Raw genomic sequence first — 23,561 nt, forward strand, 5'->3', positions numbered from 1 at the left:
GACATGCAATACTACAACTTTTTTCGACATGCTATACTATGTCTTTTTTAAAGACTTTTTTCAACATGCTATACTATGACTTTTTATTATGACTTTTTTCGACATACTGTACTATGACTTTTTCCGAATTGCTATATTATGACTTTTTCATGACTTTTTTCGACATGCTATACTATGACCTTTTTTTCAACATGCTATACTATGACTTTTTTCAACATGCTATACTATGACTTTTTATGACTTTTTATAGCTTTTTACAACGTACTTTCATCTGGAGTGGTCATCTAACTGCTGCAGCTGGGATTTGAGCTGCACTCATGTCAATACATCAGGCAAATGTTTTGCAAACTAATTTATATTTGTTTACAAATAACAGAACCAGTCTGACTTAATTGCATTGTATGTTGTTGTTCATTGTTGTAATGTTTTCACTGTGTTGTTTTTTTTCTGTATTTCTATCCTGTGTAATAAAATCCAGAGAATTTAAGGAGAAACATTCAGGTTCCTTGTATGTGTTCACATTCTTGGCCAATAGAGTGGATTCTGATACATTTTGCACTCACTTTTCTTTCATTAAATAGTATTTATGACTCTTTATGACATTTAGTAAAACACTTTAGAATTACTTTATGATGACTTTTTATTAAATGCAATACTTTTTCGACGTACTATACTATGACTTTTCTATGACTTTGCTTTGCTGTGACTTGTTCAACATGACTTTTTTATAATTTTTTCAACGTAGAATACTATGACTTTGAAAAAACACTAAAGTATGACTTTTCGAAATACTATACTTTTACTTTTTCAACAAACTTATTTATTACTTTTTGTGAGATACTACACTATGAATTATTTTGAAATACTATTGTATGACTTTTTTTAACAGATTATACTATGACTTTTTTTTACTTTTTTGATATATTATACTATGAATTCTTGAAAAGATATTTCGACATACTATACTACTACTTTTCCAACAGATTTGATTATGATTCTTTTTTTACTTTTTCAACAAACTTAAGACTTTTCTTCCCTTCTTTCGACATACTATACTATGACTTTTTATTCAATATGTGACATATTAAGACAGGTATTAACTCTTTTCACTTTTACGACATTTACTATGACTTTTTTAATGAATTTCAACATACTATACGATGATTTTTTTCCACATACTAAACTATGACTTTAAAAAAAAATCGAAATACTATGAATGAATATTTTATGACTTTTTTTTCGATATAATATATAGTGAATTTTACTCAATACTATTTTTATATCTTTGTTCAACATACTTTACTATCACTTTTTCCAACATACTACACTATTGCTTTTTTATGACTTCTGTCGACATAATTTACTATGACTTTTTTAACTCTGAATAACATACTATACTATAGGATTTAATATTTTTTAATGACAAATTACACTATGCCTTTCTTTGACTTTTTTCGACATACTTTACAATTACTTTTTAAAACTTTTTTAAGGCATATTATAGTATGACTTTTTCATGACTTTTTTGACAAGCTATACAATGGATTAAAAAATAAATGTCGACATACTATACTACATCCGTTTTATGACTTTTGGTGACTAAACTATGTTTTTTTTTATGATTTTCTTCGACATAGTATGCTATGACTTTTTACGACATACTATACTATGACTTTTGTTAAACCTGTATTAATAAACTATAAGAATTTAATGATTTTTCTTACGACACACTTTACTATGACGTTTTATGAAAGATTACAGTATTACTGTTTTATGAAGATTTATAACAAACAGTTTTTACATTCTATACTATGATTTTTAATAACTTTTTTATGACATACTTTATTTTGTTTTTTTATGATTTTAAATAACATACTTTACTAAGAAATTGTAACGATCTTCATTGCTATATTATACTATGACTTTTTTGCAACTTTAAATAATGGTAAAGTAAACTTTTACTTTTTAATTATATGTTATGGCATACTATCCTGAGACTTTTTTAAAGAAACTATCTGGTCAAACAAAGAAAAAATATATACATATATTTACTAAAATTAACCATTTCTTTAAATGTTAAGGATTCAAAACGGTATCTTCACCACTTAAACATCTGAGTTCTGTTTGTGTTGGTGTATTGTTTGTCAAAGACAAACTTTTAGGTTGTGATTCTTTGAATTCATTGAAAAAATGCTATACTGCAACCCTCTGTAAAGTGCATATTTACATATTTATTTGTTTATCATTCTAGGCAAAAACAAAAATGCTTTGACTAATCAGAGTTAAGACAAGTGTTTACTACCAGAAAATCAGGAGCATACATCAACCATTTGATCTTATAAATAAGCATTATATTTTTACATTTTGTACATACACTTTCTCCTGCTAAATCTACAGTGTTTCAGCGGTGCACAGGGAGGCAAAATCCACTCAAGACAAATAACCTCTAAAAAATATGTCTATACCATTATGTGAATAAAAAAAATCCATATTTTTGTATGGTTGGCTTCATAAAGATAACATTAAAATGTTAACCAGTGTCTTTGAAGAGTTCAGTCTAACATAAAAATATATTATGCATGATTTTCTTTATCAGGTTAGACAAAAGGAAATGTCAACAGTTCATCAAGGGACTTGTTTACAGTCACTATAATGCTGTGTTTGGAAATTCTTTCTTTTCATTGTACTTCCCACCTCCCATTATCCAATGAACTCACTGGAATATGTTCGCTGGCTTTTACAGTAGCTAAAGGCTATTTAAACTATCGTACCTGTTATTGCCACAGTAGGTTTTTTTGTTTTACCCCTCCACAAGTGTCAAACCCCCCCATCTACTGTGTCACTCCTTAAAGGGAGATCTCCAAGAGGCTGCAGTTCTTTGCATTATTAAACTAAAATATCTGCAATTTTGATCACATGTGGTGGTTTACCAAATTGAAATGGGTGGTTTTGTTTGTGAAATAAATACAATCTGTTTAAGGACCCTTAACAACTTCATCAAATTAATCACTTCAGCAGCTTAAGATCAATTCTACATGTTTGTTCATGTGTTTATGTGTGACACAAAGTCGGCTTGTGTTTTCCATTATGTTCTCAGTCTTTGTATCTTCTTCCTATGTACATTTCCATCAGGTGGGTGGTGGGCCGTTGGTGTAGCGTAACATGGGGTAAAAGGACCGGGCAAAGTTGTTGGCCCCAGTACAGCCGGGGTCGCTCTCTGACTGGGGAATCACACAGGGGAGGAGCAGGAGAAACAGCAGGAGGAGGTGGAGCGGGAAGGCAGCTCGAAGGACCCTGTAAAAGAAGGAACGAGGGGGAGGCGACGCTTTCTTCTTTCTGCAAGACAAACAAGACAAATGGTTAAAGTTTATTACAGGATTACAGGAGGTACACGCACTATTGAGTGTTAAGGACACAACTCAACAAAATCAGGAGAGCCTGGAAACACTTTTGAGTATCTGCAGTCTTTTGTAAGCAATCAAGTAAACTTTTCAACAACAAATCATGATCGATTTAAAACATCATTAAATAGTACTGTATTAATAAATGGAAAATATTGAAGTCTTTCGGCACACCTTTCAGTAGAAGAACCTTTCTTTGGATCTGCAGATGCGCTTTGGCCTTGGACATCTGATGCAGTCTCACAATCCTGAATTAAAGACATATTAATATTTCACCGTATCTTATTCCAACATACACAGGGTGTCCCGCAGGATCTTAAAAAGTAATACATTTCTTTAATTGGGACACGCCACACGTGTGTGTGTGTGTGTGTGTGTGTGTGTGTGTGTGTGTGTGTGTGTGTGTGTGTGTGTGTGTGTGTGTGTGTGTGTGTGTGTGTGTGTGTGTGTGTTATAGGGAAGAAGATTGTGTTTGTTGATTCCCGGTATTAGTGATATTACTCTTTCTAATAAACCATCAATCAATCAATCAATCAATCAATCAATCAATCAATCAATCCATGCTTTCATCCTGCCCCGTCAATCAGAATTTTGTTGCATTAATTGTGCTATCTCTGTCTTACAATACATTTTTAGAAAATGTTAGTTTAAATGTTTTGCTGATGTAACTTTAGAACTCTGAAGTGGTGATGAGGTCTTAAAATCATGGAAATGGTCTTATAAAAGGTCTGAAAAGGTATTACATAATTTCAGGATCCCTCCATTTAACAATTTTGATTTAAATATATGAAGTCCAAACAAATCCTAGAATAACAATTTCGGGAGAGCTGTTTGAAATGACAGAGAAAAGTTTGTGGTTAAACTCTCACCAGATGTTTTTGAAGAGTGCTGATGTCCTGGTCCACTTGCCTCAGCAGCATCTTCAGTTTGCTACTCGTCACATGGAACTTCTCTTTGGCCTCGTCGGTCTCCTCGGCCTCTTCCTCAGGTTGCAGCTGAGACCACAGAGCCTGGAGAGAGGCCTGCTGAGTCTGCCTGCCCTGCAGCTCCTTCTGCAGATCCTTCAAACCCAAAACGTAGAGAGATAGTGAGATACTGACAGGGCAGCCTAGCAGGAAAGTGAATATTCCACAAAACATGTTTATCTGCTCACTGTGAGCATGCTGAGGTGTTGTTGCAGGGCTTGAACAGGTGTGGCTGGGTCACTGATGTCCACCGCATAGCGTCTGCTCTCTGCGTGGGCCAGCCACAGCAGCAGGGAATGGAGGGTTTCATGGAACTCCTGTGTGGAAAAGAATAAAAACAGTGGTATTTAGAAGTAAATAGATATTTTACTTACTGCAATACTGTGCAAGAATTTGTAGCTTAGAGATTTGCCACCCCCTACATATTTTTTCTACAAAGTTTTTGAATGGTACATTAATGTCATAAATACAGGGCAGCTGTTTATATGCTCTGTTGACAAGCTGAAGGATTTAGAACTGGCAAACACAATGTCAGTAGCCAAAGAACTATATCGACTGACAGGGTATTGTGATATACAGGATTTTTTATTTATTGTGACATCTGGGGTGAACACTCAAATAGCAATAAAACAAAAAACACACTTCTACATTGTGCAAGTTCAGGATGCGGAGTGGGAATGAAACACCATTTTCCCTATTACAAGTCAGTGTACCATAAAATAATTTTGAAGCTGTTATTTTACGGTATAAAGTTGCATAATGTTGCATTAAGTTAACCACAATGTAGAAATACTCAGTTACAAGGAATTAAGTTTAAGTACAACAGTATTAGCATCAAAATATACTTAAAGTACTGAGAGTAGAAGTACTCATCATGCAGATTTTCCTTCGCTTTGCTAAAATGAGCTCCAACTTTGAAGCTATTTAATCTGATTGCCATAATGAGAATCCAAAGAATGCAAACTTACCCATTACCTTGAAACACTTATAAATATATTGTTCGTGGACAGCTACAAACATAGTGGAAATGTTTACTTTATGATGGGCAAATTAAAAATGTCTACAAGATGTTTGATTGGCATTAAAGTATGGGGAAAAAAGGGGAAAGTCTGATAAACTCAATAGAACGATCCACCTTCTGTAATACTTCAAATTAAAACATACAGAACAAAAGTAATGGCACAGTAAGACCAAAAGAGTTTTCACCTGGGACAGTACGTCCTATTTCAAGACATCACAAGACTATAATAGTCTATTATGGATATTTTATTCTCACCTGGCAACGCATCAGCGTTTTCCTCAGACTGGTGTCCCACTGCTGGAGGCCTGTACACGCTCGGCCCCAGTCTTGGTTCATTGCAGTGAGTCTCTCCTGTAGTTCTGGTGCTCCCTGAGCTCGCAGGTTCACAGACAGCAAGATGGACTTGTAGCGAGTAAACATCCTCTGCATCTCCTGCAGGAGAATATCCATGAATATAAAAATAAAGCTGAATACTTATCATCAGATATGTTGTATTTGGTCCTAAATTTTACTTTTAGTTCTGTGGCTCTGGCTGCCATGTCCTTAATATTGGCTGCTGGGTCGGACTGCTGGAGGCGCTCTAGCTCCGGGGTCACATTTTCCAACCAGGAAGTGATGTCGTCGAGGTCAGATGTGAGATGACGGGCCTCCTGTGGGCCGGCATGCTGGTCGCTCCTGGACTGAGCCTGGATCAGCTCCCAGCGTTCAATCACACCTGAGAGAGCAAAAACATTTACTGATGTAGAAGTTGAAGTTTGTGTTGTTGTTGTTTTTGTCACAAGATGCTATGAGAAGCTAACTAAATAAATTGATGAATGTACATTAGCATCAGCCATGGAGGCCGATGTCCAAGCTTACAACTTGTCACACTGACATGAAGAAACAGCAGCAGATGGGGCCAGTTTACAAAAGATTTAAAAAAGAAAAAAAATCACTCAAAGAAATACATCTTAAGGATATATCTGTTGCATGGCTCTGCTCTCGAATGGTTTATTTTTTTAATAGTGTGTTGTGGTTTAAACATCAGTTTCTCTTCTATTTATCTGTCTGACAAGCTGGAACTTCTTTTTTTCATTTTTCTATCGTTTCGGGGCATCCATTGGTTTCTAATATTTTGAGTTGAGTATTGAGCATTACAATCCCTTACAGTGAATATCAAGTCTTAAGTCACAGCATCTCCCACCTGACTGTTTGTCTGAGGCAGTCAGTCCTGTCAGACCGAGCTCCTCTGGCTGCTCCTCATCATCAAGGATCAGCGAGACTCTTTTAATGTCCTCAATGCTGCCGCTGCACTCAGACATGACACGCAACTGCAGACAAAAGAACGACACTGTTAGGAGAGACAGCTGGAGCTCAGACAGGCTGCACACACTGAAAGAAGCATCAACTCATATTTCACAGTTATTGTTTTCTTTCCATTTTCTCCCTAGTTAACTGGTACTGGTTTACTTGTATCCACTAGGGCGGTATTTTTGAAACGTACATAGCCCTGCTTAATGGGGGTGCTGGTGAGTGTGGGTGGAGCTTCAGTGTGACCCTCTGATTCCAGCTGTGTTTCTGTGTCTCCCTGTGATCGCCATCTCGGAGAATCATGTACAGCCATGGACCTGCTTGAAACTGAAACACACGCACACACAAAAAAAAGTTACTATAGCAATTATATACAACACTCTCATTTTTGACAAATCTACTAGTATTTCCTAACAAAATGTTTTTATTTATACTGTATTACTCAAATTAGTTGACCTATAATAATACTGGTTATTATCGGTCGGGGAGACAAATTGAAAGATGCAGGATTTTTGTGTTGGTGAGACATTATACTTGCTTAGCTGTAGCCCTCTATCTCAAATTAACACATTAAAACAGATAAGACTGGTGATATAATAAAAGGTTGGTCGGAAAAGAAACATGCAAATTCTGTATATATGAAAAATAAATGAAAAGATCTATCCTTGCAAAGGCTAAAAAAAAGAGTAATGGTGACCAAAAAATGTAAAATATTCAAAGACAGAAATCATGCAGCCACTGTATAAATGATGTATCCGGCTTGTGACATTTGAAAATCCGACCAGCGTTTTTAGTACAGAGCCATTAAAAGTCTTATTTGTCAAGAAAATATAAATAATAACTAATAAAATAAAATATGTCTGACCAGAGCATTGACAACGAGAGATTTTTTAGCTTTATTTCTATCCTACTTATTAGCCAGTTGGTGTCGTTCTTTTATAATTTAAACCACAGTGTGCCTAAAATGAACAATACCAGCTTAACAAAAAAGGTGTCAGAGAAAGAAAAAAGTACAAAGTGTTTGTGTTGGCACTGAAAGATTTCCCAAACCACAGATACAGGAAGCAAAGTATCAGAGCAGCAGCAACATTCAACAAGCAAATAGGCGCAAAGTGATACATGAGCTGCTAGAATATATTTGTTGGAAACTTGTTTCACCACGAAGAGTCAAGGAGTGGATTTATTAAGCAGAAGGTGTAGATGTTCTTATTTGCCTACCCAGTGAGGAGGCTCGTAGGGCCTCTGGAGCTTCAACAAATTCCTCCTGGTTCTCAGTCAACTCCACCTCTGGGAGGAGAGAGGGGGCAGACTAGAGGTTTAAGGATGTCTATGATTGTGTATGTGGGTGTGGGTGTGTGTGTGTGTGTGTGTTGTGGACGGGGTAGCCACCTTAATGACGGGCTCATCTTAAAAACTGGCATTATCTAAAACTTCTGTCTGCTTCTCCAAACATGGGCGTGTGGCCCTCCATCTACGTTATAATACACTGACTATGGATACGTACCTCATAAAACCCCATTTGAAAATATCCGAACTATCACTTTAACACCTTAGAAATCCCATTATATCAAATGTTCAATATATAATTTGCTAGCAGCGAAACTGAAGGAATACTTTTCTACCACAGGACCTTTTTCAGTAATCCAGGAACATTTTTAGGGACTCAAAAGCTTTACTTGCATTTTGACTGGAGAAACTAAATCTAAATTGAATGCCAATGTTGCTTAGTATCAAACAGTCCCTGACTTTTTGGCGTTTCTAGTCTCCTTTCATCTGCTTGTCTCCTTTGCAACAACCATTCAAACATCACAGTCACATAGGGGATAATACCCTATGACCTCGTAACATTTAAAGCCCTTACAGCAATAAAAAAAAGCTATTAAACCTTAAAGAGTGTGTGAACCGTAAGTCAATATATTTTTCTGTTAATCTACCTGATAGTGCACTGAAGTAAGTTCTGCCATCCTCATGTTCTTCCTCCTCCTCATCATCTTCATGGGACGATGACCCTCCTACGTCTCCGGTGTGGTCCCACTCCAATGGCAGGGAGTCCACGCTCACCGGTGTCTCCCGCCCCGAGCGCTCCAGCGGAGAGGTCAGCAGGTGGGTGGGTGTTGCAGGAAGGCTTCCTTGGCTCCGCCCTAGCCAGGGTCGGCCAATCAGCTCCAAGCTTGACTCCAAGGAGAAGGCTGTACCAGAGAGCACGGGTTCTTCTCTGATCATCTAAGGTGAAGAAATAGAAGGTATTCAGCTTGTCACATGGGATCATTTTCTATCTAGTATATTTGGAGATGTTGCACCATGAAGATTTTGGAGCCCTCTTGGACTCAAAAAATGTATCTAAAATTTTCCAACAACTATCACCATCATCGCCACACATTTGTGATGAGCATGTCATAAGTTTGGGTTTCTATGTAAGATAAAGACAGTATGAAATTTAGACATGTAGATGTAAAATAAAATATTTTGAGATTGCAAATGGAAACATGTATGAACTCAATCTAAAATGTACAAAATAAATATCGGTAAAAGAGAATAGAAAGAGAGGGATTTACTTTTTTGAAAAAAAAGCATGAATCAAGTTATGAATGGAAGAATGGATTGGATGTAATTTATGTGTGTGTGTGCTCCAGCTCACCGGGGGCTGGCTGAGACGCTGGTGGAAGCGGACCAGTCTGCTGAAAACCTCCTGGCAGTAGGAGTGCAGCTCCTCCAGCTCCTCCTCTATCAGCGCCGCATCCTGCAGTGAGCTCTTCTGGATCAGACCCTCTCCAAACACTATCAGCCCGTCGATGCGCTCTGTGTTCAGGGTGATCTCCTTCTGGAAACTCTGCAGGAAAGAGGATTGGATGGTTGAATGAACAGAGACAGAGACAGAGACAGTAAAATGGAAACCCAAAAGGAACCAAACAAGACTGCTAATAGTATGTTATAGGGCTCTGGTCAATGAGCTGAAAAAAAAAAAATCTTCTTCTTCAATGGCTTGACGTCAGACAAATTAAACAGAAAGAATCTCTGCTCAGTTCATTTTTCAAACGTGAATTGCAGTTTGTGACTTATGCGGTCGCTTCAAAGCAATTTTCTGTTTGTGTTTCAGTAAATCCTCACATTAAGCTGTTGGATCTTGTGATGGACGTCGCTCTCTGAAAAGTGTTCGACGTTGGTGAGCTGCAGGTCCAGCTCGGTCAGCCACACCAGCATGCTCTCCCTGGTGCCTTCAAATTCCTCCCTCTGGCTGGTGAAATACTGAGAGAAAGGTGAAGAAGTAGATGAACAGGGGAGAGAGGAACAACAGGTATACATATTTAACAAAATGTTTTTTGGGGCATTTTATGACTGTAATTCATAGCAAACAGCAGAGGTAGGGGATAAAGGGAAATGAAAAGAACAAATAATTGTTGACGCTACGGGTCATGGTCGGCGCCGTTCATGCCCTCTGTCCTGTGCTGTACCTTGAGTCTGCGGAGGATGGCAGCCACTCTGCGGTGAAGGTTGTCCCAGCGACGGTTGCCTTCATGGACCATGGCTTTGAGCTGGCTGGCTCGGTCGGTGCGGTGTTCCCTGGCCAGTCGGCGGTACTGGTTATTGACAAGTTCCAGCTGGGTCAGTCGCTCATGAACCTGCCTTTGGAAACCCTAAAAATAAACAGTGGAAGATGGGATGAACCAGTTATAGAGTAACAGGATGGGATTATGGCTCCAAATATTATAAAAAGACACATTGAACTTTTTCATGCCATTACATGTTTTCGTTTGGTTGTGTGTGACTCACCATCCTCCTTCTCATGATGTCAAATACAGCTAAAACTACTAGTTGATTAAAACATTTGTTCATCGACTGAAATTATTTGTTGGCAAATAATGAAAATCAACTAATAATTTAAGCAATTTTTGGAAGAAAAAAAGGCTATTATTTCCTTGGTTCCTTAGTCTTCTACAAAGTTGAGTGATATCTTCAGGTTTTGAGTGACAAAAAAAATGCATTTTAATATGTCAACTCTTGGTTGCCATGACAGAGGCATTTCAGAAAGACCAAACAAACTATTGACTAAGTGAGAAAATAAGCAGATTAATTGATATTGAAAATGATTGTTTGATTTACTTTACAAATGTTTCTTAATTTTCTTGCTGTTAAAAGAAAAATGTGATACAAGTAGCATTTTTTCAATGATCTAACAGACACCAGAAAGAACTTTGAGGATAAAAGATGTCAACAACAATAATTGGTCATAGTCTAAAAGGGTGTTTGACCTGATTGCTCTGTCAAGTCAACAATTCAAAATTCAGGAATTTAGTCACATCCAATTTAATACAGAACAATTACAATATTTCACTTTGAGAAAACAAACAAGGATTCAGAAACAAAGCTACTTCAAGTCTGTTCTGTCTGACGACGTCACAACTGACCTCGAACTTCTTGAGCTCCTCCTTGGCGACAGTATAAAGGACGTCTGCAGAGTTGGGATTGGCAGCGGTGCGCTCAGCCATCTTGAGCCAATCCTCAAACCGCGAGTAGTCATCGAGGAATTTACACCAGAGTCTCCAGGTCTCCTCAATCCTACAATGACACATCGTGCTGGAGTTATAGCTATTCTATCATACTGATGAAGGCTTTTCTAACCAAAGCGTGGATCATTCTTTTGAAATTTAAAGAGTTGGATAAAAGTTCTTCATCAACATGTTTAATCTTTAACCAGTAGTAAAAGTAATAGACAAAGAACACAAAGAAGTCAAGTTCTCCTATTGTATAACCTCTTCAAAACTTGTTTGCAAGTAAGAATTGGTGTGAATTGGGAGGTAGCTCTGATCTGACTGATTTATATCTGTGAGGGCACCATACGGTGCGCATGTGTGTGTGTGTGTGTATGTGTGTATTTAAGTTCCTACCTGAGCCTCCTGTCCAGAGCCAGGGCACAGATGGCCCTCCAGCGCTGGTCCAGGCTGTGGCTGGTTTCCTGCAGGGAGTCGCACTCCGCCTCGGTGCCGCCAGCAGCATCTTCGTCCCGCAGCAAAACATCACACAGACTGAGTACTGACACTACGCCCACCGTATGCTGCTCAATGTCCTTCTGCAGCTCCTGGACAGACATATGGACGGACACGAAGTCAGACATCGCATCAGACCATACCAGTGAAACCATGTGTTAAACATCAGTCAACAGACATACAGATGGAGGACAGGAGCTCACCGCATGAGACCACCCACTCCCAAAATTAAACAAAGAACAGTTATAAATTATTAATCATAAAGAGAGACAAAGAGTAAGCGGGAGTGACAGTGAAGCAGAAAAACAAAGTGTGAAAAGAAATATAAATTAAAGTGTAACAATACTAACAATATTGTAAAGACAAATATCCAAATATCTAACAAAATAGAATATATATAGATTGAAAAAACAAAAAAATGAAGACAATAAAAGAAGGAGAAAATTTCACAACGCGGAGACCTGCAACAAAAATGTTATGTTTAAAGACAAAACACCACACTCAGTTTAAACCACTGGTGGACCGGGTCAGCAACAACAGTGTGTGTGTTTCTGTGTACCTGCTGCTCGGCCAGCCTCTTCTGGATCTCCTGGTGGTGACAGACGCTGTAGGTGATGGGTCTGGACATATCGGCCTCAATGCGAGAAAGCCACGAGCGGAGGTTACTCATGTTCTTATCCAGCTGCTGCACCGCCACCAGAGTCTCCTTCAGCTTCTTTACCCTAAACACACACACACACACACTGCTTTATTAACTTTATCTTCCAATTTTCAAATTAAGCAATCCAACCAAGTGCTTCTCAATCCTTTCGGCTTGTGACTTTTTTAACGTTTTTTTTAAGTTTGCTCTCCACTAACTTAAAGCAGTCTCATGTATCTTATAGTAAATCTTCTATATCACCATGGTAACTGGCCCCGTCATGAACACACACACACACACACCACACACACACCACACACCACACACACACACACACACACACACACACACACACACACACACACACACACACACACACACACACACACACACACACACACACACACACAGGTGTCATAGCAACGCTTTGGACAATAAGAGCACTCTTCTGAAGCTTAGAAGCCTGAAGTGTGCCCCATTTGGGAGTTTGAGTTAATTTCCCCATTCGATCCTTCCTCTCCTATCGAGGTCCAGTAGAGAGACGCTCTCGGACAAAATATTAAGCATAGAAAACTGAGTGTCAGCGGCAGCCTGAAGAATGCATGAAAGGGTCCCAACAGATGCCGGACATTGGGACTATACATAAGTAAATACATTGAGGATCTGCATAGATCTGATCTATGAGATCAGATTTGAGTTTAAGACCTTCAGAGTTAGGATATTTTTCTTTACTTCTTCAAGAGGCTAGTTTTGATTTCAGATTCAAATTTTGATTAACATAAAGTTAATAGACGGTCTTGGAAAAAGTTATGTTAATGAATAATTATGAGTGTTTTTATATAATTGCTTTTACCGAGAAAAAAATTTGGCATGTTTTGCTAAATGGAAAAAAAAAATCCTTAGAAATAATGGATCTAAAAAACTGTATATTTGTATCAAAACTCTGGTGTTGGAAATGTCAACTGATTTCAGGCCCTAGTTATAGTTCAGTAATAATGTACAGTAGAGTCGGTGGAAGTTTGTGTGTGTAGTTAATGTGTCTTTAAGTTTATGGCCGTGTAATGAAGACATAATAGAGTCGGTGTAAATTCTGTCCTGAAAATACTCTTCCCCTCTGCAGATACAACCATCCTTGTCAACTAAATTGTCTCTGTCTCTCTTTCTCTCCCGCTCTACCTCTGACAGCCGAACAAAGGCTAGCAGTTTCATGCTGAGGCCCAACAAAGACACAAAACCCAGTCAGGGGTCCTCGCAGAGGAAAAAAGGGACAAGAGGAGAATGAACGGAGCAGAAAAGAGCTGGAGGATAAGTGAGGATATGAGGTTGGAGTTAACAAAGTAGAGGACTCAAAGTTACTCAGAGACTTAACTCTTTTCACCTTACTGTGCATGTGCTTCTTTAGCGTTTTTTGAAATCTATCATTTAACTTTTACATACATAATGATGCTTAGACTACTTGATTATTGCAATGCATAAAACAAGTTGTTGCAAGCAGCTGAACTAAAGGCATAAAGACTAAAAAGAAAAGTCTGGTAAAATATAACGTAAAAACACTGATATTTTCTTTCTAGAAAAATGTCCAGCTTCTTATTTTTTTCCTATTTTTTTAAGAACCTTTCCACAAAAATACCAGGGAAATTTAAAAGGTCAAGAATTCAGTATTACAGTATTCAACATCTTGACCGCATGGGATCAAGCCCTATGAAACCTAATTTTGAAAATCAGCGATTAATGCATGCCGACAGACACAGCCCCTCCCATACTGACCCAGCCTCACTAACGTGTGAGGGTGGGTCACAAAATAGTGTGTGTGTGTGGGGGGGGTCAGTGGGGACATATGGCACTGTCTGGGACGTAAGCACAGCTTTTTTTTTCGGGATGGTGGGGGTAGCTTGTATGTGCAGGTCTGTATCTCCAGCTCTTACACAGGACTGTCCATCTGTCTGAGGGGAGGGGGGGTCGGGGGCAGTAACAGTTTACCATCACAGGGGCTTAACCTACAGTCTGTACATTAGAAGCCATGTATTCCTGACAGCTGCAGAGCACCACGAACACAACAGCAGGTGGATGGATCCGCATTAGAGCTATTGTTTAATTACAGGCTCCCAATTAAAGCCTTTTCGTCCATAATGACGCTTTTTAATGAAGAGTGGCTTCGCTGTAAAAAAGTGCCTGTGCGGAAGGCTAATAATAGGGTGACATTTATTATGTAGTACTGAATAAACACACACATACACATTTCTTTTGAGTAATTGCCATTAAAAAGTCTGATACTGTTTATTTCCTTCTGAGTTTTCTGAAAAGTGATTAAATTGATAAAAATACACACACATACATGTTAGGGGGCAATTAAATCACAAATTTAAGCTTTTCTGACAGATGTGGCTGCTCTCACCTGGCTTCGATCTGGTGGAAGAGGTTGTGCCAGCGCTGGTTGACTTCCTGCAGCGAGCCGTGGACCTGCGTCTGCTTGGCCTCGTCACTGGCCAACAACAGCTGCTCACCCAGATGCTTCAGGTGGCTTTTATTCTCACTGAACAAGTTGATTTCCTCCATGCAGTCCTGTGGAAACATGACATGATAGCATTGTGCTGCTTTATAAACATCATGTCCTGAAGAAAACAAGAAGGAAAATACTCACAAACTGTATCTATCCATGCGGCTTAAAATTAAACTCTAAACTTTTTGGATTGTAGTATTTGTTTGTATTTTACACCAGGCGGATTTCATATTGAGATTGTTTCAGTAGTTTTATCATGTATAGTACATGATTTTATTTTGTGGAAGTAAATTCAACCGGAGTAGAAAATATTTATGTTGCATGTTTTTTGCTCGTTAGGATGCTCAGTCTGTTATTACTTTAGAGCAAGGGACACCAAAACATGAGAGGTAAGCATCTTGGTTTGGACATAATCTTTTCTATTACAGAACAGCTTTAAATTACCAGAAAAACACAAAAATATGGATTTCTGTTCAATTTCAACTAAAGAGGATTGCTTCAAAGTGTCGAAATTAGACTCCCCCTGCTCATTGGCCCGTTCATTCAACCTGCCAAACATCTGTTTCCATGCCCTGGAGCAGTCAGTTATCAAGGGGAAGTGCCATCTTTAGCTTTCCAAAAAATAAAGAGGGACTATCAAGTGCCACTAATTTTCTCAACTCATCTAACAACCCAAAACAACAATTCTGCAGTGTGCCCAATTATTATCTTGTTGAGTAAATGAGCATGCTTCATGATGAGACAGGAAGGTACAAAAGGCTTTCAGTCACTGAAAGGAAAACAGTTGTGTATTAACAAAGGGAAGTGCAGCCATCCTATTCCAGGCCACCATCTGTTATAAACAACATAATTCATGTTGTTCATGTATGGATTTTAACCCACACAAGTGGGTTGATAGTTGGAATTACAGAATGTGTTATTTATGAAGAAAAGTGTGCAAGAAGTATCCAGTATAAAATAGTTCTAATTTGCATACAGGAGAATACCGATAAAATAATACCTGCAATATACAGTAAACTCTAATCCAGAAGTCATATCTGGAAGAGTCCTATTTCATCAAAATTAATTTCATAATACTGGTCACTCTAAACAATGTTATGTCCATATGTAGTCTTGTGTGAACAGTTGAAAAATAGTTTTCACATGAAAATGTATGGAAACAGCTGTTCTTCCATGTGTTTGGATAGGAAGATATTAATATTCATAAGATCATGTACCTTCTTGAGTTTCTCCACCATCTCCTCGATGCTCAGCTCTCCGCTGTGGCACACCTTGTTCTCCATCTGAGTCAGCCAATCACAAAACTCTTTGTTCTTGTCGTTGAAGATGGTCCAGGCATTGAGACGGTCTGCAATTTCTTGTCTGCGCAAGGATACCTAGGAAGAGTGATATAAGTGTCATTTAGCAAGTCTGCACAGGTTATGGTAGGGAGACGAATGTCAAAGTATCACATGATACCCATTTTACGATTTCACATTAAACACACAGGTGTTTTTTTATTGTAAAATCTAAAGAGCTATTAAAGTACTTCACTTTAAAGACATGCTGGTCTTTATAATGCTGACAGGACACCTGTGGTGCCAACTGCAGTTAGAAATATATAAATAAAATATGTGTTGTGTTGTTCCTTCCCCCACAAGTTACTTATTGTGTTGAAACTGAAGCAATACCTGAACAACAGCAGATAAGTATTGGTTTGATATCTGCATTAGCTATTTTTTATGCAACTATCAGGCTAGTTTAGGGTTTCCAGATGACAGGAATTATGGCGCATTGACCACACTGAGCAAAAATCTCTTAACTGTCTGACATGCACAAACAAATTTTGACAAATGTCAATCCAGTCTGAAACAGGGTTATTTTTTATGACGCTTCCGGCTGTGTACTTAAAATACTCTGACCTAAATATACTGCACAACAGTACATTTAGTAGATTAGAGCTTGATACAAAGGGACACATAACCTGGTAAAGTACTTAAAAAAGTACTGTTCAATATAACAGATTAGATGGTACTGATGTGAATAAAAATACTGCTAAATGAACTGAATATTAATGGTTTGCTTTTAATACCAGTGCCATTTAATTTCTATCACAATCAGTAATCTACTGAAATCCCTGAGGGATTCTGGCTGTTTGATAAAATTAACAAGGTCAATTTTCCTAATGACAGCTTAATGCCATGAGAACACACCATTACATGGCTGAGGATGGGGCTGATGATCTTTTGGAGGTTAGAGGGCTTAGCAAGCCCACGAGGCAAGTTTGAATAGCTATATTTCACTGCTCAGTGGCATTTATTTGATTCAAATGAGCCCCGCTTTGGTTTTAATGTACTAACACTGCTGCTCCTTTTGGACTCTGGAGAATTTAAGGAGCATTGTGAGTTGCCGTCACCCCGTGAGGACTTTGGGCTTTCTCTGGAACAAAAGAACCTGTCCCCTGAATCCCTTTAGCCCAGCCAGGCCATCTGCTCAGCGGACCCATTCCAGTGGCTTCCCCCACCTACAACCTGTTAGCTATGCAAAGGAAAAGGTTGTGGCTCAGATCCATGCCCCCCGGCCATGTCAGGAATGAATAGGGATGAAAAATCTTGTATTTATCTAAAAGCACAAATTAGTTTGTGCTTCCTCAAATAACCTGACTTAGGCAGTTGTCAAAAAATTGTCATCTTTTTTTTTTGCGATGGCTTAAGTTTGTACTTTGTTTCATGAAACAACAGTGATTAAACCTATGTACATGCATAGGTTTAATCATTGTTGCTTCATATAACTACTACATACCGAACACCAAACAACAGAAAACATACTGGCTGCTCTAGCTGCATCTGTGTATCCCTATAACTGCTGCCAAGACAGGAGCAGGTGGAAGCAGCCAGTTTTGAGTGGGGACCCAATTAGCAGGACTGCAATGTCCCATAACCCTAAAAACGGACCCAGGCATGTCATAACCGTTGGTTTCAAAAGAACAAGTGCGCATTTGTGTTTAAGCCAAAAGACTTAACTGTAGGAATTTGAGCCCATTTCTATACAGTAGAGCTACTTTCACCAATAATGCAGTTACCGAATTAGCGGCCCGTTTCTGTTTGAGAGCTGATTGTTCTGTTTGCACAAGTGTGTCCGAGCAAGGAGCTAATTACAACCTGAAAAGCTGTCAAGTGGCTTTTTCAAAACATTTCAACAAACTGCATTAAGCTTCTCTTTTCTTTTTATACTGATACAAGCAGAAACGGCTCCCTTTGACTAAGAGGTAACCAGAACTGTCCCATGCAGCAAACATCTAGTATAAACAGTAAGCTTGACTTTTTGCACTTTTGCACTACAAATGTTAAGAAAATAAATTAATTTGAAAGGTTTGGGGGCAAGTTGCAAGTAGTGTTAACATGAGGACAAGAAGTTGTAATTTTCCCTCCATGAGCTGGCACATGTTGCTCTTTTCTCAAACAAATGAGTGTGCGTGTGTGTGTGTGTGTGGGTGCATGTGTGTGTGTGTGTGTGTGTGTGTGTGTGTTCAGCCCCAGTGGTGCAGAGGCTTTTGTGCTGCTGGTCAGCGCCAAGACACTGCTGGTAGCAACTTTTTTTCTCCTTCTTTCCAACTCTTTGCCCAAATCCTTCCTCTCCACCTGCACCATCTACAATCTATCACTTTTCTCTGGTTCATTTTCAGTCTCTCCTTGCCCCCTCTATTTCTTTTAAGTTCTCACCTTCATACACAGCTCTTCCCATTGACCGTGGAGTTGCTCCAGCTGCTGCTCCAGCAGAGCTGAGTCACCGGCCGCTACGTACTGGGACAGGTCCGTCTTCATGGTGGCCAATTCCCTAAATCCAATGGTCAAACGCTGCAGAGAGAGGTCTGCCTCCTGCATAACACAGACATACACAGACAGCCAGTCAGACAGCCATGTACGAACTGTGTGGACACACTTCTTCTTTACCTCTTTCTCGCTCTGACCATCCAGATTAAAGCGCTGTGGACAGGACAGGGGGAGGGTACCGGGGATAGAAAGGGGGAGGGGAGTGAAAGCATAGGGGTATTAAAGAAAAGAAAGGGGGGTAAACTCAGAGGCGCTCTGTTGGGATGGGGGGTGGCTACTGGTGGAGTTGAGGGGTGGGTGAACTTTGGCCAGTTTGCAGACCACCTGACAGATTCATGCTGCTGATTTATTGGAACTTATGTAGCAACTTATGCTTTAACGTCATACACATTATGAAATGATTACAAATTTTTATAGTGATTTTTTTGCAATTTACATCCATCAAGTCAGTTATTGTACAGGTTACGCATTTAAATATGTTCCTGCAAATTCAAACATAGATACTGAGTAATCATTGGGGCATTACATGACAATTTGTGGGCTTTGGGTGTCCTGCTAAATGACTGGCTGCAGTGATATGGACTTATATTTTAGCCACAAGGACTTAGCTTGAATTTCAGATACACAAAGTTCACAAGTCCAAGAGTCCCTAAAGGCCAATCGTCAAGTGATTAGTAATAATTGAAAAAGTTACAAGTGACTGCCAATAGAATACTGTTCTTCTTTCCTTGTTTCAATGAGAGGCAAAGTTGGTAAAAATCTGTACAATAAAATCATTATTTATCATTAGAGTTCTAATACTATTTGGTAATGCTTGTGCTCTACTATCATTCAACAAATGCATGTTATAGTTTGGCATGGAGCAGCAGAGCCACCAATTGATCCATGTACCAGGAACAAATGGATAATTTCTATGTCAATGTTCTCTATTTAGGGGCCGGTTGATAAAGGTTGTAAAATGTCATGTGTTTCATAAAAAAATGGGTGTGAAACAACTTTCTTCCATTATGAGTAAATTATGGTAGAAATACCAAAGGGCTGTGAATAATTGCACTACTACCCCGGTAGAAGTCAGTAAAGGTTACACACTAGAACAGCTGTTTTGTAATTACCTGTATGTGTGTCTCGCCCTCAGAGTCCTGCGGCCTCTCATGCAGCGGCTGTTTCAGCGTGGTGTTCAGCTCATCCAGTTCAGACCTTATACTGGTTATCATGTCCTGACACCGAGTCCACTTCTTAATAAACAGCAACAAAGAGAGGAGGGAGATCTCAGGAATCAGTTCAACAAATATCTGACACATTATGATCAGTAACCTGTAATGTTTAAGCTTAAAGGCCTGGGCTACTATGCAAACCTGCACAGTGTATTTTTAGGAACTATGTATTGAGAAACATCCCTGCAGAGGTAGTAACTATTACTTAGTTATATCACAAATAAAGTTAAATCATAAAAAAAAAAATCTTTGACTTTAGCTTTGTTGCCATTGCAGTAAAGGGATAAGTAACAATTAAGTATGCTTCTAAAATTGCGTTTTGTAAAACTTTGTAAAAAGCAAAATTATACAATGGCATCTGTGTTCTTAAATCTCTTAATATTTACACAAATAAACCTTTCATATGCTGAAAATAATGTGTATTATAACTTTAACATTCATGTCAAATGCTGAAAGGACCAGGAATGCTTAACTTAAAAGCTTTAGTTACTGAAGTCCAAGTATAAACTCAATAAATCTCAAATTTAAATAGAACAAAAGAGAGCAGTACCCTTCTGGTCAACCAGACTTTATTCACTTGACCATTATGATAACAAAGTTGGTCTCTTGCTTGTCAGTTCTACTTTGTGCATTATTTTTGTGATCTTTGACATGTTGCTCAGAGGGACTAACCTTTCCCCGGGAGGATCCTGTTTAGCCCAAAGGGGTTAACATAACTTTCCCTGACCTCGCTGGGCCTGGGTACTAAAACATTTAGATAATGTATTTAAAACATGAATCTAGGCAGAACTTCCGAAATTCAGAAAACAGTGATCAGTCAGAGCATGGATTTGAAAGGGCCCATCCTTTAGTTAAATATCAGCAATGTAAATTAAAGTATTGGCCAATCCGAAATTACCCAACATATCTGCCTCACTGCTTTGCTCTTTTCACTTTATTTCTATGATATATGTATATGTACGATGCCTGTATGATACGCAAGTGATGCTCTGTACAGTGATGGAATGAAAGGGACAGACACTGGTAACCAGACATCTCTGGATGTGGATCATGGATAGATTTGAGCTTCTCTCTGATCCCTCTTGGCTGGAAGTCTATGCCAGGGCAACACATCAGGTCGTATGTTGGGGTAGGATCAAGTCCTGGATATGGGTCATGTTAAAGCTAAATCCTCCTACTCTGTTAATACTGTAACACATGCTCTTCTCTTGGATTTTGTGAGTCCAAAGCTGCTCGATATCTGCAAGTTTTCCTGGATTCTGCAGTATTAAAAACTAATTTGGAATATTTGTTTTGGCATCAGAAATAAGTTAACTACGAAGGTGAATTTGACATCATGGCCATTTTAAGAAATCATAAGGTCCCTTTGCTGTAGTTTAGAGTTCAGAAGTGTAGATCGAACAGTGCAATGGATTTGTATCCTGTTGTTTGATTGAATTCATAGAAAGATAAATCAGCAGGACTATACTATGTTTAGGAGGTTGTTTTCATTTCAGTTTGTTTGTTTGTCAGCAGGAATACAATTTTCATGAAACTTTGGGGAGGGTGTTTGAAGGGCCAAGGAAGAACCCAAGTGTCGTTCTAGTTTTTATTTTGAATGATGCAAATAATATACAAGAGTTATAGGTAGGTAGTTAGGTATTTAATGGAAATATGGCTGTTACCTGAACAGTGGTGCTGACCAGGTCTCTTCTCCTCTCAAGCAGTGAGGTGGTTTGTTCCCAGGCCTCCTGTATGGCCTGAAGCTCTGACTGCAGTTGGCTCTGACACTCAGACTCGGTCATGGTTTCACATAAATATCTGCCAGCCCCCAGCGTCTGGGTGTACACGGTGGAGTGCAGACCCAGAGCGTCTTTTACACACTTGGAAAGGGAATGTGAGGAGATACAGTTTCTATTGTTTATCATTTTAAACAAATCAAAATATTACATTTCACACAATTTTACCATTCCGCCACTATACAATAAGGTTTTTGCTCATCAATGTAAGAAGCTGACTGTACATTCTCACTGGCATCCAAACATACTAACCTGGTAATCATCCGCGCAGCTTTGAAGCTGATGCAGTGAACACACAGCAGGTCCAGCAGGGGGCAGTAAAGGGTCGACTTCCCGCAACTGCTGCCACAAAAGTTTCGAGCCATGACGGTAGACTCTCCACTGGCCCAGTAGTTCTTTTGTCAATGACCTGCGCTGGCCAGCCAAAGCCACAGAATTGAACCAGCCCTCCCTTATGCGGGTCACTTGTGCCATGAGTTCAGATCTGTGAAGGAAGAAAGGTTAGTTAGTTATATTTTGGAGAAAAACAAACTTTCTGTACTGTTGACATCTGTTGGCAAACGAGTTGGCATCTACCCAATGAGTGGAAATATTCAGTGATCCCAATGGGAACCTTAAGGTTTCAAAAAAGTAAGTTAGCTTATTTATTAGACGTTCCTTGTAAAAAATAAATCAACACATAAAACGGTAGAAGAAAAGTTACAAATCTGTCTGTCAAAGGCACTTGCTAAATCAACACAATATCATCAGGATTTTAGGACAGCCTTTAGTATCAATCCCAGCAGGGGCAAGAGAAGAAACTTTCCTTTAGCTCCTTGTAAGAGCTTTCCAAAGAAATGATTTAAGGATGCTTTGGGGAAAGAGACATCTAAATGTTCCAGGAAAGGAAACACCTGCACACTCTGCATTCCTTTGTGTGTCAGCATCGTTAACAAAATATGTTTGATTCTTACAAGTGAAGTAAGGAATCCAACCGGAAAACCTCAAATCTAATTACTTTATAAGGTGACAGGATCTGTGAAGAAGACAAGACAACATATCAACATGCCCCGATGACTCAGATTCCAAAGAGTTTGTCTCCAGCATGGCACCCAGACAGACCTGAATATTTTTGAAAATACTGGTGCAATCTTCAGCCTGAATACTTTAAGTGAATTGATAAAGTAAAACACTTTTATTAATCCATAAAAGTATTGAGGTCTGACTTCCAACCCTAACCTTGATTTCTAAACCGTGACCACGAAGATAGAAAAATAAATTGTAATGCCTTACCTATAAACTATTGTTGTTAGCTCAACCTTCCCTTTTCTACTGAAATATTCCTTTCAGACAACTGTCATGGTCAAATGGTTTCATTATCTGATTAATTGGTTGCTGAACTTCAAAAGTGTGGTCTTATCTAATTATGAGCCTGTCAGAAGTAGAAAAACCTTGAACCTTGATGACAAAATGAGAGCAAGTGGAAGAAATCACAACTGACATAAAAAATACAGCTTCTTCAAAAGTGCACTTATTTGACTATGTAATGCCAATATGGTGCAAAAACACCTGATGTTCTTAAGAATTAGACAGACCAATCAAACTGAGGAGTTTGCTGAACTAAGCACACTCCTGAAACTGAGGAGTGCTACAGTATGATCAGTATGAATTTATTATATTCATTCTAGTTCTGAAGGAAGACATAGATGAAAATAAGGAGGGGAAATCACAATTTAAAACTGCCATTTAATATCTTCCAAGACATTTCTATCACTTACTTTTTCTCTCCTGTCTCGGTTTCCATGGACTCGACTGCATGACAGAGTAGTCCACGCACAAGCTGGTGTCCAATTATTATTTCAGCCTCAAGCCTCTGTGGGAGTGAGAAAAAAATGAAATTACACCATTTGTAGAGTAATTAGGACACATGATGCTCTAAAATAACATTCACTAATTAAAACAAATGGCACTGAAGC

General features: G+C 38.7%; 1 protein-coding gene across 1 annotated transcript in view; it reads right to left on the reverse strand.

Moving 5' to 3' along the window:
* Window positions 1-2,309: 2,309 nt before the first annotated feature.
* Window positions 2,310-23,561, reverse strand: part of LOC129106898 (nesprin-2-like) — an 85,494-nt gene continuing 64,242 nt past the window's right edge. Inside the window, exons 92-114 of the mRNA XM_054618171.1 lie at window positions 23,364-23,458; window positions 21,859-22,090; window positions 21,493-21,690; window positions 19,727-19,849; window positions 18,504-18,659; window positions 16,020-16,178; window positions 14,698-14,864; window positions 12,222-12,384; window positions 11,564-11,754; window positions 11,084-11,234; window positions 10,130-10,312; window positions 9,786-9,923; window positions 9,316-9,507; window positions 8,612-8,900; window positions 7,896-7,964; window positions 6,871-7,004; window positions 6,571-6,697; window positions 5,900-6,102; window positions 5,643-5,819; window positions 4,555-4,683; window positions 4,271-4,462; window positions 3,576-3,649; window positions 2,310-3,336 (exon numbers count right to left, since the gene is read on the reverse strand). Coding sequence (XP_054474146.1) covers window positions 3,129-3,336; window positions 3,576-3,649; window positions 4,271-4,462; window positions 4,555-4,683; window positions 5,643-5,819; window positions 5,900-6,102; window positions 6,571-6,697; window positions 6,871-7,004; window positions 7,896-7,964; window positions 8,612-8,900; window positions 9,316-9,507; window positions 9,786-9,923; window positions 10,130-10,312; window positions 11,084-11,234; window positions 11,564-11,754; window positions 12,222-12,384; window positions 14,698-14,864; window positions 16,020-16,178; window positions 18,504-18,659; window positions 19,727-19,849; window positions 21,493-21,690; window positions 21,859-22,090; window positions 23,364-23,458 — 3,750 coding nt within the window. The 3' untranslated portion in view covers window positions 2,310-3,128. The remainder of the gene's footprint in view (window positions 3,337-3,575; window positions 3,650-4,270; window positions 4,463-4,554; window positions 4,684-5,642; window positions 5,820-5,899; window positions 6,103-6,570; window positions 6,698-6,870; window positions 7,005-7,895; window positions 7,965-8,611; window positions 8,901-9,315; window positions 9,508-9,785; window positions 9,924-10,129; window positions 10,313-11,083; window positions 11,235-11,563; window positions 11,755-12,221; window positions 12,385-14,697; window positions 14,865-16,019; window positions 16,179-18,503; window positions 18,660-19,726; window positions 19,850-21,492; window positions 21,691-21,858; window positions 22,091-23,363; window positions 23,459-23,561) is intronic.

The sequence above is a fragment of the Anoplopoma fimbria genome, chromosome 18, assembly GCF_027596085.1.
Source record: "Anoplopoma fimbria isolate UVic2021 breed Golden Eagle Sablefish chromosome 18, Afim_UVic_2022, whole genome shotgun sequence".
Lineage (NCBI taxonomy): Eukaryota > Metazoa > Chordata > Actinopteri > Perciformes > Anoplopomatidae > Anoplopoma > Anoplopoma fimbria.